The 18,890-nt window shown below is 37.4% G+C and overlaps 1 protein-coding gene across 2 annotated transcripts; it reads left to right on the plus strand.

The window, feature by feature from the left end:
• The first annotated feature begins 192 nt into the window (after positions 1–192).
• Positions 193–17,632, plus strand: TMEM98 (transmembrane protein 98). 2 transcript variants are annotated; one of them, XM_072414750.1, is made up of 7 exons: positions 193–296; positions 10,134–10,312; positions 11,479–11,610; positions 12,664–12,697; positions 13,916–14,031; positions 14,823–14,882; positions 15,703–17,632. In XM_072414750.1, exons 2-7 carry the CDS (start codon positions 10,182–10,184, stop codon positions 15,908–15,910), a joined length of 681 nt encoding a protein of 226 aa, XP_072270851.1. In that variant the 5' UTR covers positions 193–296; positions 10,134–10,181; the 3' UTR covers positions 15,911–17,632. The 2 variants fall into 2 exon arrangements, with proteins under 2 accessions (XP_072270851.1, XP_072270852.1); XM_072414751.1 differs by lacking the exon at positions 193–296 and adding an exon at positions 8,147–8,249.
• The last annotated feature ends 1,258 nt before the right edge of the window (positions 17,633–18,890 follow it).

Genomic DNA, 18,890 nt, shown 5'->3' on the forward strand with positions numbered 1-18,890 from the left:
AAAAATTGTGGATCATAAGGGCTATACAGATGTGAAAGTTGAACTGATTTACTGTTCACAATCGAACAATTTTCAAGCAATATTCAATGGGCACCGGGCAATTACTCCACCTTTTCTACATTTTCTGAGCCATTTCCTTATGTTCTTAATATGTACTTTTTTCTCTCTCTGAGCATTCTAATCCCATCATGCAACGGGCCAGGATCTCTGTAATCTGTCAGGCTGGAATGTGTTCTTTCTCCTTGTGTCCCAGATAAGAACAGGAATGTGGGAATGGAGGAAATCGACAACAAAAGGTGAGCTTCACTTTTATTTTATTTTACTTCAGCACTCGGTAACTCTAGCTTGCTTTGCAAACTTTTTTAGGAATCGAGAGCATTTGTAAAAAGCACAAATTTACTAAGAGGCAGTAGTTTTTTTTAAGATAAACGTGGTTGTGTTTAACGTCTTGAATGGGGGAAGGGGTGATTGATCTGATTTTTTTTTCTTCTTGAACTTCACAAGAGATTTAGCAGACTTTTTGCTGTGTTATAATGTTTTTACGCTTTACTCAAATGCCATTTTTAAGCTTTTTGATGTTTTGGTTATCCTCCATAGGGGTTCTTTTTTGTTTTTGTTTTATTATTATGTACAGGTTTTTAGTGTTCTTATAGCATACAACAACAACTCAGGCATTTGGTGTGTATGCCATCCAATTGATCTTATTTGTATTTTTTTTTTATAGTATTGATAAATATAAGTGGAACAGTCAGTTGCCATTCAAACATCAATAAAGCTTTGTTCATGTTGATGTGTTTTGAATACATCGGGACAAATCATGCTGCTGCATCCTTCATATGGTTTCCGAGAAAATACAAAATACGACTATGGCCTAAAACATATGGCTTCTCCTGCATTAACTTTGGGTTTAGGGTCTTGAGGATGAAGGTTTTGTTGTATTTCTTTTGTGTCTTTTGGATGAACTCATTGAAAGATTCTTTTTTAGCTTTACTATGTGACATCACACAAAATTCACAACACAATTAATGTGTATAGAACACTGTGTATTGAATCTCTTTCTATCAAGTTTTTATTGAGGCCTGTGTCCCTGCTGGTAACCCTTGTCATTAGGGCAAAATGATGGGGAAAATGACACATCCATTGTCATCGAAGAAATAGGTGAGCACCAATCTCTGAGGACACACCTGATCCAAGGACAGCTCTGTTGGATAAAAAAATGTTTTTGGGAGATTTCTTTTCAATTCCATTTGTTTCTTTAGGATAGGTAATAAAAGTGAATCTCCCTAGCTGGGTGCAGACAGTAAACAAACAAAAACATGATAAGTGTAAAACCCCTCTAATGCTTTTGAAAGAATATTTGCTGACTGCAACTAAAACTTTACCATGGATTTTAACCTTTTCCTGGGTGCAAAGCATCTCCCACCCAATAACAGCTGACAGTGTTCAGGAAATCCTAAAAGAGTATTATGTATTGCAAAACTTTTTATTACACTTGGACCTCAGTAGTAGAGCATATGATTTGTATGCATGAGGCCATGGGTTCAATCCCCAACCATTCTTTAGTTTCTTTATCAGGGTTTTCTTGTCTGTGTTATATTTGGGAGATTTCTCTACACTTCTTTCCTGTAGACTGAACAGGAAACAAGAGGATATATTTCCTATCTGAAATAAAGGGGTTCATGTTGATCTGCATGGAATATCAGTAAAGCACTATCTTTGGAACAGTGAGTGCTGAGAATTACTATACAAGACTGATATGGTGCCACTGTTTGTTGTGCATCACCTATCATTTGCTTTTGAAGTGTCCATGTGGGACAGTATTTTGTAAATCAAACTATAAAAAAGTGTTTTTCTAGGGACTTTAGAGTTACCAGCTGAATATACAGCAAACTGTATGTACAGTCTTCTTTTACCATCAGCTATGTACTACCTAACTGGACCATTAATTTAATCCGCTTTGGTTGATCTCTTGTATTACATAATGCAATGAGGAAAGCATAGACCATAGGACTAGTTACCAGCATCATTTGTCAGTTTTCCCTGTTACTGAGATACCATTCTTGTTCTGCACAGTGTTCTGTGGAGGTGGCCAAATGAGTAAAGGCAGGGTTTTGCTTCCTCAATATAGAGCTGCACTCCTAAATACCGAGGATCTGATAGAGAAAGTGCTATAATAAAAAAGATCGTATGGCTCAGTTTCTTCAAAATCAACAAAGTAGTCCCAGTCCCAAATTAATGATTTCAGAAGTATAGAATTCATAGGCAGGATAAGGGCTTTTTTGGCAAGCAATAGTAACATATACTTGATAGAATGAAATAGTACAATGACAATTTTGTAAATAGCAAAAATACTAGACAAAGCAAAGCTCAACCAATAAGCATATCAATATTGGAGTATAAAGTTAGAAGCAGTTGTCTCTGTACCTGACGCATTGTTCCTCTGGGTTTTTGGTGTAACACAATTTGACAAAACAGAACATTACATTAGATACAAATCGAATATGTAGTATAAAATTAGATGTTTGTAATCAATTAAAATAAACAGTAATATAAAGAAGAAGGTCAAGTAGTATGATCTCCATTCAGTAAGTGAATAGCTAAAGAGTCTGAGAAGGGTGCTTGGGGGTTTCTTAGTAGAAGGACATGTGTTCTGGGCAGGGGGGGCTGCTAAGGAGGACATCTGTGCTGGGAGTTGTCAAGGAATAATGGAATATAGGTTAGTGTATAGGTAGGACAATGGGAAGAATGAATTTGTAGGGTTTGGATAGTCTGTATGGTGGCAGTGCACATGTATGGAAGTTGAGCATTGGAGAAGCAAAATAAAGAGTAGAGATGACCAAAAAAAATAATCCCATTCTCCTTAAAAAAAAAAGTATCATGTGAAAAGCTGTGCTTTTTCAGAACCCTAAACTTTAGGACCCCTCCAGTGGTCCACTGTGCTCTCACAAACAAAAGCTGAAATCTCCATCAACCTGGCTTGTGTACAGCGCCCGTCGTCCATCGTTCGAACGACTGTCCTGGCGGATCCATGAACGATGGATGACGAATGATCGTAATGGAAGTGAATAGGTAAAGCGCGCAGTGGGGTGCCGCTCCGGCGTTCTCCTCCTCCCCCCTCCATAGAGCAGATTGGTGCTGTCATTAGTTGTTGGAAAGGATCGTGAAAGATCCTTTCCAATGACAATATTTCCACATGTGTATGCAGCTTAAAAGGTCACAGCAGAATAAAATTTTCCGCTTTTGATGAACATACCTAATAGGGGTTTTCCCTGACTTCATAATTAGGTAGTAATATACCCTGAAGAAATGATAGGAGATGCTTCCCAGAATCACATATTTCCCCTATCAGCATCATCCTCTTCTCTGCATTTCTAATATATATTTAATTCTAATTCTGAAAATGCTAGTTGTCCGGCTGTCATGATTTTCACTTTAAGCCACTGGCCTGGAACAAATATTTAGACCAGGAGTTCAGACTTCACTCATATTTTCTAACCTGTGGCCTTAATTTTTGGTCAGTGGATTAAATTTCTAAGATAAAAAAAACAGTTGGGCAACTTCAAAACAAAGTCAGGAAAATGTTTAACTGTTGATGAGATAAAATGCCAAAACGCCTGATCTAGTAATTAAAAAGGTTTACACTCACCCATCCCACCGCCCCTCCCTCCAGAGGTCTTTTTATAGCAGAAACCTTTTTTTGGAGGAATTGAATTCTGGTCCCTCTGTCACTAGAGGTCATTAGGAGGAGACATGGCAGGTGGTAAGGACATTCCTGGAAATATCGGACTTGGAGATTCTCCATGCAATTAAGGCTTGAGAAAAATGAAGACTGAGTGGTGGGAAAGTTAAGGATAAATCCTTTTTTTTTACAGGTCTTGCTTTCTGACATTTCTTTAAACTCAATACAGTAGCTTTAAAGTTTATCAAAAGTCACACTTCTCGCATTAAAGACATAAAGAAGTATACAATCATACGCAGGGTCCTCTCCTCCTTCTGTGTCATTTGCAAACCCTATTTAATGTACAGTACTGCGTAACATGTTGGCACTTTATAAATACAGATTATTATTATTATTAATAATAATAATAATAATAATATTAATAATAATATGAGTATATATTTTTTAACTTGTTCTTACTTTGAAAAAGTGCTGATGCACTCAGTCTTTGTGTGGTTTTAAGACTTTCTAACTAAATGCCACAGGGCAGTAGATTGGCTGCAGTGTCAACTTCCTAAGAGAACTACATCTCAATGATTCCATGTACTTTGTATTATTGAAGTTTACACTTGTAGTCTCAGTTCTTCACAGTACGATGTGGGGGGCTACAAAGAAAGATATTTTCAATGAAGCATAATTGCAGCCACTTTAATTAGAGATATGCACTTGTCTCAAAAAAGGATATCAGACCTTTAAATAATGTATACTTAAAAAAAAAATAATAATAAAAACGTTATAAAAAATTAGTGACTACTGCTCATTTAAACAAATGTCAATCCCAATATGTATAATTAGAAGGTTATTTAAGAAAATCTATTATCTCAAATTAAAAAAAAAAGCTCACTTCATTTAAAGCCAGATACACAAAAGCAAAGCACCAGCTGGATTCTTCTGAGCTGGAGGCAGTCATCACTCTTTTGTGCACTCATATGGTGGACACTCATATATAAATGAGGATACTTTGCCTCAGTGTCACTGAGAGTGGCTGATTCTCTACCTCTTTTGCGTGCCGCATCTGGTTTGTCACCGGAATTTTTTTATTGCTCAGTTTTGATCTATTTACATTCTACAATTAAATCCACGCCTGAAGAAGCAAAACTATTTGTGAAACGTGTTGAGTCTGCTCCACTACTCTTCTGTATTTTTGGAAATATTTATATGAATGGGATTTACTCCCTCTAATCTTGTAAAAACTGTATCATTACATCACTGATAGTAGAATCCTAAAAAAGTAAATGATAATGTGTGAAGCCTTCTGTTTAATATTTATTGTACATTGCCTTTTGTCTTACATAATTGTTTTATTAGATGTATATAAAGGAACTTTGTATTTTAAGTTTTCTTTTTTGTTTGAGATGCCTAAAAATAATCCCTTCACCTTCAATTATTCTTGCCCCCCAATGTCCTTTTTTTTTGGTCCCCAAAGGAATACTTAATATGAATTGCAGCTGGCCCGCCGCTGCATTGAAATAGCGCCACTACTACAATTACCAGGATCACTCGTGACTATAGATCAGCCGCCTCTCTGCATATGCGTGGCCCCACATTGGATTGTTTTTTAGGTGCAGGGAATTGTAGTAGCAGTGCTATTTCAGTGAAGAGCGAATTCCAGCAACTCATACCATTAAGCCCCGCATTGGACTGTTTTCTTGACGCAGGGAATTGTAGTAGCGGTGCTGTTTCAGTTTCAAGTTTGGACTTTGTTTAAGTTTTGAATTTTGGCCCACTGTGTATTTGACTTTGACACCTCTGATTTATGGGGATCAACTGAAAAAATAGTTTTATACCAACAGATATATATATATATATATATATATATATATATATATATGAGAGAGAGATATATATATGTGTGTGGTGTGTGTGTGTGTACATACATACAGCGCCTATGTATATACATTATGTATGTAATTTTACCTCTTTAAACTTTTTCTTTCTTCCAAGTAATCCAGCTAATCTAAAAACAGCAGGAATTTTAATCCTATTATAGTTTTAAACTCATGTGCTGGAAATTGCAGAATAAAGCATCATTATATAAAGCTGTTTTAATTTAGGCCATCTTGGGTATATAAAAGTTTTAGATATACCATAAGCAAACTGAAGTACAATACACTCCTCAAAATACATACCAAACTATATTACCTTTATATATTGTAAAAGATCAGAAAAGATCTATATTTTACAAAAAACATACAGATTTCCTAACACAGAGGTCAGTAAACTTTTTTGGCCACTAGGCCATTTCAGGGGTAGGCAGGAGCACACTAAGCAGGACTCTCCCTCGAGTCTCACCCAAATGGCTCCGCCCCCACCAGGAATGCCCCCTGAAGGGAAATCCCTCTCCTCCCCAATGCACACGGAGGAGAGGGAATGTTCCCTATTTACCCCAGCGGCGGAAGTGTTAACGCCGGCCAAGGTAAATAGGGAAAGAAGCCACCACACGGAGGCTCAAGAGCCGCCTGCGGCTCCAGAGCTCCAGCGGCTCTGGTTCCAATAGTTTGTTCCGGCTCCACCACAGGTTGCCTGCTTGGATTAGGCCGGATCGGCCAGGGGGCATTAGGCCGGAGCAAACTACTGGCTAGGCCATATCTGGCCTAAAGGCTGGAGTTTGCCAACCTCTGTCCTAACAGAATTGAGTGCAATAAACCATAGGGTGTATATATCATTGATTTGACAGGACATTCTCTCAGCATTCTCCCCTTTGCCAGCCAAGATACCATTTAACACACTCATCTCCATTTCCTTATAAATCGGCCTTTATGAGTAATCTGATTCCCTGAAAAAATGAACTGCATTTGTGGCTGATATCCTAACACTCAATATACTGTAGTCAATATTGGATGTGGATATTTCATACTCACATTCTCTGCTCCTTCTCTACTCTTCAGTTTAAAGATACAAGTGGCCTTTAGTGGTCATTTCTTACCTTGGGTTTAGATATGCTTTATTACTATTACACTTTTAGACACTCATATTTTACATTTAAGTCATGTATATATCTTCCACTATGCACTACAATTTCCTCTTTTCATCAAATTTGCATTAGTAATGCAGTTTTCACCCTACCATATAAATCATGCCTTGACATATCCAATTGATTATCTACATCAGCCGTTCTCAACCAAAGTTCCTCCAAAGGTTGCTAGAGGTTCCTTAAACTGAGTCTGATTAAGCTCTCATGAATAATGTCTGCATAGTTCTGGGGCCGATGCCATTTGGAAAAGCCAACTGCAGGACTCTAATAATGGTTTTAGCTGTCTATAAAGGTGGTATTCTATCACTACTGTAAGTGGTTATTCTTTCACTGGCCATCAGTTTAAGAGTTTTTTTCCCATTGACTGCCAAGTTGGAGGATTTCCAAGACCTGAGGATTGTTTTGCGGGTTCCTTATGGTTAAGAAAGTTTAGTCTGTATACATCTTAACCTGTTGATAATATTAGCACACTATCAAATAAATGCCCATTTGTAGCACCAGGTGGCATGACAGTTGCCATGGCTAGTTCTAGGTCCCGGGTCTCAGCCAGATCAATATGTGCATCAGTTTGTATTTTCTCTCCTTGTTTGCATGGGTTTTTTTCACATGCCAAAAACATACCAGTAGGCATTGACCTTAAACTATAACTGAGATGTTGGAGAGTTTCTCTGGGGAATAGTTAGAAACATGACTGTGGACTTTTAAAAGCACTGCATAAGTTGGTTATAAAAAAACACATGATATTAATTTCTTTCAATGAAAAGCAAGCATATCAAGGGTCCTTATGCCAATAGTGAAAGCTAAAGGCATCCTAACCAAACAATGAGCAAATTCACACGGGACACATACCAAAACAGTCAAAAAGTTTGTGAGTGAACCTACAGATGCTGCTTACATGAGGGTTTTTAAGAAAGGATAGGATAGGATAAGGATAGGGTCCCTGGCCCATGGGCAGCTTCAGGTAGGTACCCTCAAGCTTTTCCTGTCTTTTCAGATATGTATTCCATTATGGGTAAACTCATTGTTTGGCTAGGGTGCATTTAGCTTTTGGCATTGAAGACCCCATAATGAGACTGGCCTTGATGTTGGCTTTGTGGATTACTCCCATATTGATGGATCTCTAGGATTCATTTTTGTTATGTTATGGTTACCCTTTGGCCTTTTGACTTTTTAACTTTATCTGTTTAAAGGAATAAAGAACGTTAAAGGAAATAAGAAATTTCAGCCCTCATATTTTTTCGTAAGGTATTCACAAACTTCTGTGACACCTTTATAGAGCATTTTAGTGCCGCGGTTCATGGAAGTCAACATATCCTAGAACAGTGAACCTTACAATTACTCTGTAGCACTCTGGACGGAGACAGGTGGAGTGACGACTGATAAAGTCACGTCATAAGGCCAGCATAAAAAAAATTATTCACGCCCCTTGATCCATTTCTGTTAATCAATAACAAGAAAGACAAACGTAGGCAAGGAATGTTTACCCTCCTAAGAATCAGTGTGAGGCCTACACGGAAGTAATTATCAAGACAACCGAACCTCCATGTCTAAATCTAGGTAAGAAAAACCTTAATTAAACACAGATATTGCAGTTTACAGGGCACCTCAGGGCAAACATTTTAACAAAGATATATATATACCAAAATTACTATTTAATGGATGGGTATGATGCCGCAGTCATACAACTTTAGCATTTTTACGTGATGTTTTATATACTGTGTTATCTTTGCATGGTATGTTTGTTATGTTTAGCACCGGCTGTCATAATCTTATAAAAATGTGGTGTGTGGATAAACTTGTATGCATGGATTTTGAATATTGTATTTCATATTTATTACAATGGGCTTTCTTGTAACTAAATACTTAAAGTTAATATATACAGAAAATGTTTGATCCTCAGTGTTATTATTATATTTTTATACACATGCCTTTGAAAAACTTAACTGAGAAAATATATTTTTTTATATATTAAGTAAGTGATCACTAAATGTCAGTCACTGCTATATTATGGAATTTTTTTGTGGTTGTTTTATTTTCTATATGCATATATGTGTGTATATATATATATATATATATATATATATATATATATAAACACACAGACAACACATATATATTTTTCAGCAGCAAAATGAAACACAGAATACTTAATAGCATTGCCCAAAAGAGTATATTTAATGAGACCCCACTAAGAAACCCACAGTTATCCCAAGTTTTTTTGTTTTTGTTTTTTTATACTAAAAGGCCAGGGTGGTATGTTTTTAACATGAAGCTCTAGAGTAATATTAAAAAGTATAATTTTACTGAAAGAATAGGAAAGGGAACAGGCTTTTAGCTGTGTGTCAATGTGTCAATCAACAGTGAATTTTTACCATGTTTTACATAACCCCAGGACTAAATTCTCAGACAAAAATGTTGAAAAAAATTTAATAGAGTGGACATGATGGACCATTTGGTCTTTTTCTGCTATGTTCTTTGTAGCTTATGTATATTTTCTGATATTTAAAATAAATGTATATGTTTTAGAAATTTGGAGCAACATACGTATAATAGAATAGATTTTTAGGAAACTACATGGTGGCTCAGTGGTTTGCAATCTTGCTTTTTGGAGCACTAGGGTCCCAAGTTTGACTCTCATGCCCTATGCATTGAGTTTTAATGTTCTCCCATAGTTTATGTGGGTTTCCTTATTATTAATATAATTCCTTAGACAAAACAATGCAATTAGGTTTAATGGCATTCCCCCAAATTTGGCCATAGACTTTATTATTGACATATGACTATGGTAGGGACAATAGATTGTGAGGGTAAAAATGTTGGCACTAAAAAAACACAAGATAATTATATTGAAAAATAATGTTAGATGTGCTATGGTAATGGGTTGATCAACTCTATTTACTGTTCTCCATCCGCTGTTTATGGTGTGTTACACTCAATTACTGCCCACCATGTTGCAAAGCTTTCCTTGCCAAGGAGAATTTAATGTTTAGGACAACAATAAATTCCGTTGGTAGAACATTTTTACATATACTAGCCATTTTAGGTTTTGCCTGCTCTGACATGGTAACAGTGGCAGGGGGACGAAGTAAGTTACTGGATTAATATTTGGAACATGGACTGTAATTGCTATGGGCATCACAAATAATTGGAATATATAATTGCTCAAAATGAACCTCTAGTGTATATGAATGAGATACACTAATATTTACTTATTTATTAATAACGCAGAGATATGATGCACAATGATTTTTTTTTCATGTGATTGGATAATTGTGAACATTTTCAATTATTTCATTAAATCAGCCTCAACATCTTTTTGACTGCCAAAGGAGGGGGTGGTTTTACAGAATGACCCCCTTCACCCAAACCTTTTTTCTTGGAACTCCAATAGTGATATTTAATATTAAAAGTTTATATATTCTATCCGTGCTTATATTTCAGATGATTTCACCTCACTTCATGTGATAGGTCTGCTGACCCAGTAAAGAAATGGAGACTGTGGTCATTGTGGCCATCGGTGTCCTAGCCACTATCTTTCTGGCTTCCTTTGTGGCCCTGGTTGTGGTATGTAGACAGCGGTATTGCCGGACCAAGAACCTTCTCACACACTACAACAACAAGTAAGAATGGGTTGTTCTGTTCTGTTTTATAGAGAGGGGAGGCGGGAAAATGAGTAAGCAGCACCCATTTATTCTCTGGTTGTCCATCAGTCTGTCAGGGCTTATCTTTTTTCTCTATTGATACTCTATTACATTGAGCCGGATTTAATAAAGCTCACCAAGACAGGAGAGGATACACTTTCATCAATGAAGCTGGGTGATCCAGCAAACCTGGAATGGATCTGGTCCAGGATTGAAAACATGTGCTAACAAATTACTATTACTATTATCCATTCCAGGTTTGCTGGATCTCCCAGCTTTTCTGATGGAAGTGTATCCTCTCCAACCTTGGAGAGCTTTAATAAATCAGGCCCATTGTTTTGGATGATCTGCGGCAGTTGATTTGGAGCTGTTTAGCTCCCTCAAAACAAGATGGATGTTCGGGGTTTGCAGTCATATTGTTTGCACTCTTACAAAAGCTGGCAAATGTTTAGGCAACCTAAAGAGAAATCTTAAATTTCCTAAATTAAAGGCAAATTGTATCTGATGCTTTATGTCAGCATAGAGGATCCTAGTCCAGAAGGTCCAGGTGTTAAAGAGATACTAGTGGTTCATGGGTTAAGGTCTTATAATGGACCTTTAGCCAGGGGCTAAAGGCTCATTTACTACCAGGAGGACTAGGGGTTTAAGTTGGACCCAAGGGTTAATTGATGGTCTAGAGGATCCAGACAATGTTTGTATACCTTAGGTGTATAAGTTAGTGCTGGGATGAGAGTTGGGGTTGTGTGGGCATTATGTAAGTAAAGCCCTAAAGTAACAAATCATTTGTTATGTCCTCAGTGATAGGAGCCTTTTACCCAAAAAAAAAATTAACCATAGTTCTACTTTATTTGTAGAGTCCTAAATTTTTGACTTCTTGATGTAGCCACACATATACTCCATCTAATGATAGTAACTCTTATTAGACAGGAAGGTGGCAGTTGTGCAGGACTTAGCCCAGAATTTAGTTAGGTTAGGCCACTGATAACAATGCTCAACAAGAACAGAAGGAAACAAAGGAGGACATTTTGGCCAGAAAGGATAAATGACCTGCCGCCTGCTGTCAGTACTTTCCATTTGACTAGTTTAAAAGGGTGCTGGATTCATTACTACATTTTACCAAATTTTTATAATCAATTTGTTAAAAGGCCAACCGTGGATTTAATTGGTGCAATGGAAACCCAATCAGAACCATCAGAACTAGAACTAGATGATGTGGTCATCACAAACCCCCAGATTGAAGCAATTCTGGAAGATGAAGACTGGATTGAAGATGCCTCGTAAGTTTACAGTATAAACCCATATTTTAGATGAACTTTATCTGCCAGTCACAAAACTGCATGCTATAAATACTTTAAAATGGCTTTTTTCCAAGCACCCCCTATATATAGGATCAAATTGGCTTGATTCTAGGTCTGGGCCTACTTTGTTCTTTAAAGACCATATCTTGAACCTGGAATTTCTCTCATCTTTAACCTAACCAATCCATGCCTAAACAATCAAGAGTCCAAAGATTCAATATCTAAATGTTCACTAGCCGCCCATCCAGCCATGGCTGGTTGAATGCTGATAGACCAGCTAGTCATGGCAATTTGAATGCCCATAGACCAGCCAACCACGGTCACGGTAAACCAACACAGTAAACTAATATTAAGAAAGAAGACTCATAAAGTAACATAAATAGTTTATTTTATTAGAAAGTTAGCACTTTACCCAATGGCTCCAACTCCATGTTTCTCATGATTTTGATAGCATCCTCCCTGACATCAGTGGTGTTGTAACAACATGAGATCAAGTGCAAAAGATGGTTCTCTAGGCCATGAGGCTCTCTGAACTTTACCTTGAGGTTGGAGACTAAGCTGTATGTCTAACATTCTAATGGAACACAAAGATCTACATCCAACAGCAACACATAAGGGGTCTATTTATAAAGCTGTGACTCTGACCGTGACCAAAACATTCTCTGGTGGAGACTCTTCCAGGTCCATGTGTTTCAATGGCAGTAATTGATTCTTCAGCAGGGAATGTTTTGGTATATATGTCAGATAATGTATTTTCATTGAGGGGTGGTATTTATGATATCCAGTAACACAGTCCATGTGGAATAGAAGGTACCAGACTACCACCATGCCTGCCAATTACATCTAGCCTAGTCCTAAATGTTGATAACTAGTTTTTGTTCTTTTGTTGCTTCAAACATATATGAATGTTTTTGTTCCAAAAACAAATAGCTTATGTATCTGTCTATATTTTGAATCAGTATTATTTTATCATATCATATAATTGTCAACAGAAGTGATTTAATTACAATGCTTTTTTCTCTCATATTGTAGAGGTCTTGTGTCTCACTGCATTTCAATTCTAAAGGTATGTAAATCAGGGGCCTATAAAAATTGTATTTTTCATCAAGTGTAAATGCCTGAATTTAGCCTCTTGTATTACACAACCAGTAGAACCCAGAATAAGAGAGCACTTGGGGCCAATTAGGTGTTCTGTAGTGAGCAATGCATTTTAGAGAAATCAGGTCACCAGGCTGATTGTATATCGTGTTTGGGCTGTGTAAGTCAAAGGACTGGTTGCAAATACACTCAACAATTCAGCAAGCATACTACTAAGCCTTGGTCTCAGACTTTTTTTGTAGTGGGCCAGACATTTCTTCTGCGGACTAGGGTATTAGGAAAGCTTCCCCTGCAGTTTGAAGCCTCTGTGTGGCTTTTACAGTGCTACAGGTCTACCAAAGCTGAGGAGATGCTACAGCTTGAGCTTGGCTATAGGCCAAGGTCAGTTTTCGGCACTGGGCATTTGCGTGAGGTCCCCAAAGCCTTCATTACTCCTCTAAAGTATGTAGCTGCATTTTGTTTTTGTCTTTTCCGTTTGAAGATAGAAAAAGAAGTTGGGAGCTCAGTTACATCTCCCAAAAGCCATTTCTCAAGCCCTTTTTGATCCCAACAAGAAGTTAGGATCAATCTGCATTTCTGGCAGATTAATAGTATAAGATACATCTGGAACAGCTGTTCTCTACCTTTCTACCATGATGGAATAGTTAAAAACACTTTCAGGTTTTAGGGAACCCCTGCTATAATATATCCTTAGTTCAAAGTACATTAGCATGGTGGTCAGTAGGAAGAATACCTCTTACCCTGCTTGCCAGTGACTAAAAAGATAATTGGGGTCAGTACTAAATGACATGAGAAGCACAAATTGTTCATTGGTCAAAGAACTCCTAGCAATCCCTGGAGGAACCCTAGAACTCCACAGAAACCTGGTTGAAATACACTGGTCTAGACTGACTGACGCTATTGGTTGCTGCAGAGTTAATGCATTAAAGTAAGAATTTTTGATTGATTAAGGCTGAAATTAAGGTTTATTAATCAATACTGTACCATTCATACAGCACACCATTCATGGTAAGATAGCTCTGACAAAAGAATGGGTCATCTCATCTATGTAATAGATTAGTACTAATGAATATAGCGGACACAGTACAGTGGTCCTATAAGGACCCAGCACAGACTGATTCTGCTTTTCGATGATTGTTCCATGCAACACAACGATGTAAATGTCTTTTCTACTGTTTGTTTGTAGATCTGCCACACCCTGACTGAAAAACTGGTAGCTATGACCATGGGATCCGGTGCTAAAATGAAATCTCCCTCCAGTCTCAGTGAAATTATTATTGTTGCCAAACGGATTAGCCCACGGTGAGAAAATCTCTTTGAGATTTTGATATCAGAATTTTTATGTTCCTGTACTCACCCCTAGGATTTACACATATCTGGCAGCACAAACCCTTGTCAATGGAAGAAGCCTGATCTTTTATATCTCCCACTCTGTATCAGATCACTTCCTCTAGGTTTACATTGACTTTCTGAAATACATTCTTACATACGTATTTATACATTCTCTTTTACAATGACCAGATAGGCTGCGGTCCAACGTCCCTAGTTGGTAAACTGTTTTATACTTGTAATCCTTTTGTTGCCAATAATGTTTCTCTGTAGAGGCTGCAGTGTCTCTTGATCCTTTTTATGGTACTTGCATGATGCTGAGAAACCATCCCCCATTCCCTTTGCTCAGTGTGGTCATCTCCTGGGGCTTGTTAGCCCACTAGTGACATGCCTCCTGCTGAGTCAGAGCTAGAACCCTTCCAAAAGCAGATGTTTTTAGAATGTGGCCATAGGTGGAATGGCCAGGTCTTGCTGATCTTATTTCTTGGAACAATCAATGATTGATGGTGTCCAGATAATCCTATTGGATGAAAAAAATTTAACGATTAAGCTGAATCATTAGTTCATTATTAGATAATCTTTCTATTTTACTGGTTGAATTAATGTTATGATTAGGTGAAACATTAAGACCCTACAGGGTAAAGGGTATGGTGATAAATTACGTTATTGAAATATTATATGTAATAATAAATGAGAGGATGATTACCCCCACTCTCCGGCAGTTGAAATCACTAATATTCTATTTTTTTTTCATTTATATTCAGGGTTGATGATGTGGTCCGTTCCATGTACCCTCCTCTAGACCCAAAACTGCTTGATGCAAGGTATGTATGACAGCAGGACAATATCAACTTCCTAAAAAGAATAATTTCTAGAAGTTTTTAATTTACCTGAACTGATGAGCAAAAAATCCTCTTTACCTTCAGCTATACATGAATTAGGGAATTATTAAAGTGTATCCATTTTAATTCTAATAAATACCAATGAAAGCTCTACATACATCAGTGTTTCTTAACTAGGGTTCCTCCGGAGGTTGTTTTGGAATGCCTAGAGTAATGAGTAATTTGTGCCTTTTGGGTCAGATAAAGTGACACAAATTATCTTTTTTGTTATCAGTAATGGAAACATTCTTTCCATTGACAACAGTATTATACTGTATGGATTTCCTGAAGATCTAAAAGATATTTCAGGGTTTCCTCAATTTTTAAAAGGTTGAAAAATACTGACCTATAGTAAGAGCAGAACACTTTGGTAATAGGGGCTTGGCTTTGGAGCTAAAGATCTCCCATGTCACACTATTCAGAAAGTCTTAAAAGCCCAGTAGGACACCATGGAGGCAGATTTAAAAATGTTTAAGAGGCTTAAGAAAAATCTGAAAAGCCCTTGGAAGCCTGCTTGTTGAAGAAACTTCTCTCCTCCCTGGGGTAAAACAGTGGGCAATAGTCAACCAATATTCAACTTAGCCAAATGACCAATGTAGTATTTCCTAGACCTGTGATTTCAACCAGTAGTGAATAATATTATCAATACCTGAAAAGGTAGCAAAATCATATTGCTGTAAGGGTAATTAAATTAATGATTTTTATGTATGATTGTTATGGCCTGAACCCACAAGGGTACAATAATATTTTTTTCCATTCACAGAACCACTGCTCTTCTCTTGTCCGTCAGTCATCTTGTGTTGGTGACCAAAAACGCATGTCACTTGACAGTTGGGTTAGACTGGATTGACCAATCATTGTCAGCAGCAGAGGAGCACATGCAGGTTCTTCGAGAAGCCGCCATGGCCACAGAACCAGAAAGAATTATTGCAGGATCCGAAAACTTTCTGCAAGAGCAGTCGACAATATGACGTGATAATCTTCATGCTCATATCAGATAGCACACAAAAGCACATGAAAATATGTGTATTGGAAATTCATCAACTTTTTCTTCACTGTAATTATGTTTACTCATGGGATTTTTTGTAAATCTTGTGGTCAGTGGTAGGTAGGAGGCATGTTGAAAAAGCCTTGGAAAAAGCCTTGCAAAAAGTTTTGGATCAGTAATCCAAAAGATGGAATTACATTTCTAAAAATGTAATTCAAGAAATATTGATTATATTTAAAAAATAGAATTTAAAAGTGGAACTAAACTAAAAAAGAAGTCACATTTCCTCGATTGGGTCCTACACCGTCCTTGGAATCCTGCTTTGTCCTGGCACAGTGGAAGCGGTCGTCTTCCTTCTTCTGACTACGTCACTGGATCTCGCACTGCGCAGAAGTGAGATTGGGTGATGTAGCCTGTTATAAATAGCGGGCATAAGCAGACGGAGCAGCCAGGATACTCCTGTATGTGTGACATAGGTATCCCAGGAGGCTCTGCACTCCCATTCAGTCCTAATCACCGTGATGAAGAGGAGAAGCTTCACTTCTTACTTGTTAAACAAGGAAAAAAAGATAATTTATACTTTACATAAAGGGGTTGTCGGCCCTTTTAAGCAAAGTAAAAAATTTTGGTGATAGACCCGCTCTAAGTCAAAGTGTTCCTCTAAATTTTGCATGGAGAGTTTAAGGTTTACAACAGAAGTTTTATGTGTCCCCATAAAGATAAATATTCCTAATTTTCCATCCTGAACATTTAGCAGAAAATATAAAATCTGAACAGTTGAAAACAACTAAAATATGAGAGGATTCTGCCCCTTCCTCTTATATGTAAGAGGTCGCATCACTGAGACCCACAACAGTATATAAAGAGACATCTCCGCCAATGTGACAGCAAAGGTTCCAACCTTTCTTCATGCTGTTTATAACTTACTTTTAAAAGGAGACCATGCCTATGTGTATGGGAATACAGAGGACAGAATATTCTGTAAACAGATATTACTATATTATTCTCCTTCCTAGCACCACCTCCAGAATGCCCACTGGTATGCTTTGATGAAGATGATCATTGTTAGAATAAAAATATTTTCCCAACAACCACAAGAGCTCCAAGCAGCGCAATCAGCTGCACCATTCCCAATAAATACCCAGTGTTGTTTACGTTCCTCTTTCCTTCTTGACCATATTTTAAAGTCCAAATTTGCCATGAGCTCTAAAGTCTGCACTTGACCAGCCTGAAGTCATATGAAAAACATTAGCATTGGGCTTTAAGGATCTAGCCACAGAAGGTGTGCGGACTGAGCAGTCTATGCAGAAAGTAATTAGGCAGCTTCCGAGAGCATGAAGATTTTGTTAAATTTTCATAAAAATTAGAAATTGTAACAATAACTTTAAACATTGCATTTGGTCCTCTGATAAACTGACCCTTGAGTGTATTTTTAAAAAGAAGTTTCCGTTGACATAAAATGGTCCACTTGTAAATACTCACTGTATAAGTAACCAAAGCACTTCAGTTTCGCCTAATGAATATGGTAGAACACTCTGCTTTCATTTACTTTGCTTTGTATGTTGGTTTCTTGTTTGTTTACATATATTTTATTTCAGTTTTGTTTCTTGGTTTTACTTTTATGTTCACATTCTTTTTTTAGGTGTAAACCTGATCACAACTTTACATTGTACAGAATTATAATAAATTATGTATTTCAAGACCACGCTGCTAGGTGTAATTTTAGATGGTATTTAAATTTAAAAATCATTCTATAGCAAGAATTATACTTTCACTCCCTGTGCCATAAACAGGCATGTAAAATTCTCACAGTGGCAGCAAAGGGAGTCATTTCCTATGTAGGAATAATATGGTCTGATTTATGGAAGATCTTTAAGACCAGAGAAGATCATGGAGAACCTTGGTGATGCAGTTTACTTGGCAAATGTTTTCAATCCTGGACCAGATCCATTCCAGGCTTTCTGAGTGACCCATGACAGTTTAGATTCTCCAGTCTTGGAGAGCTTTGGTAAAATCAGGCCCCATTAATGGAAATAGGGAGTCAAGACAAAAGCACCATTTTACAGGGAATTAAAGCAATATATGAAGGCAACATTGGGCAGAAAGGAGTGGGGATAGGTGGAGTTCTGTAAGACAGCAGGTAGGGTGGAAAGTGTTGTGATATGTTAAACAAAGTTAGAAACACTGAATTTCCGGCAGATTAAGTTATATTCTTGTGCATACAGATTTTTCAAAGGAATAAATAATGAGATGTGCATGTGGTAGAGCAATTTTTTGCCCATTTGGTAATCTCATTCAAGATTCCCAGTGGATCAGCTGATTGCTTATATGAAGCAGCTATCTAATGACCAACATAATTCATGTGGAGTGAGACACCCAAGCCACAGATCTGTGAAGATAATTTCTGTTTGTTTTTTTAAAAGCATTTGGGAATTAACAAATACCCCAATCAACATGGCTTAGGTTTATTGTACCAAAACAATGTGGACAAGTGGTTTATCCTGAATTGTTTGTTCAGCAGTCCTGTCTTTTTTCTTTGTTTATCAAGTCAAAGATCTAGAATTTGCATACAATGCCTTCTTACATTAAATGTATACAAGCTTGTTTTCCCATCACTATGGTGGGCGATAGGAGACAGATTAGGAAAAGGTGCACAAATAGCAAAACACTTGTTGCTTCCCTGCCAAGGTCTTCTTTTAAAGTTTAACTCCCAGCAGGACACTTGTAGATGATCCTGTGATGGAAGTAATTTGTTTTTTTTTCCCCCTTCACTATGTGATTTTCACACACAGGGGTTGAAAGCTGCAGCAGATATATTGAGCTTTTCTTCTGTTGGCCTTCAACTTCCAGGTGTGGAGGTCCTGTCAGGCAGAACTTTACGTGGTCTGCATGTCAAGAAATGTCAGTATGACAATACAATGTGTGAGAGGCAGTGCTTGGAGTGGAGACAGCTCCTGTCCTTG

Source organism: Pyxicephalus adspersus, chromosome 6 (genome assembly GCF_032062135.1).
Source record: "Pyxicephalus adspersus chromosome 6, UCB_Pads_2.0, whole genome shotgun sequence".
NCBI lineage: Eukaryota > Metazoa > Chordata > Amphibia > Anura > Pyxicephalidae > Pyxicephalus > Pyxicephalus adspersus.

Bases quoted from the DNA above. Each gene is read 5' to 3' on its own strand.
- TMEM98 (XM_072414750.1), top strand. From the start codon at position 10,182: ATGGAGACTGTGGTCATTGTGGCCATCGGTGTCCTAGCCACTATCTTT. The intron at 10,313-11,478 runs GTAAGAATGGGT...ATTTGTTAAAAG, and splicing joins CTCACACACTACAACAACAA to GCCAACCGTGGATTTAATTG. The intron at 11,611-12,663 runs GTAAGTTTACAG...CTCATATTGTAG, and splicing joins GACTGGATTGAAGATGCCTC to AGGTCTTGTGTCTCACTGCA.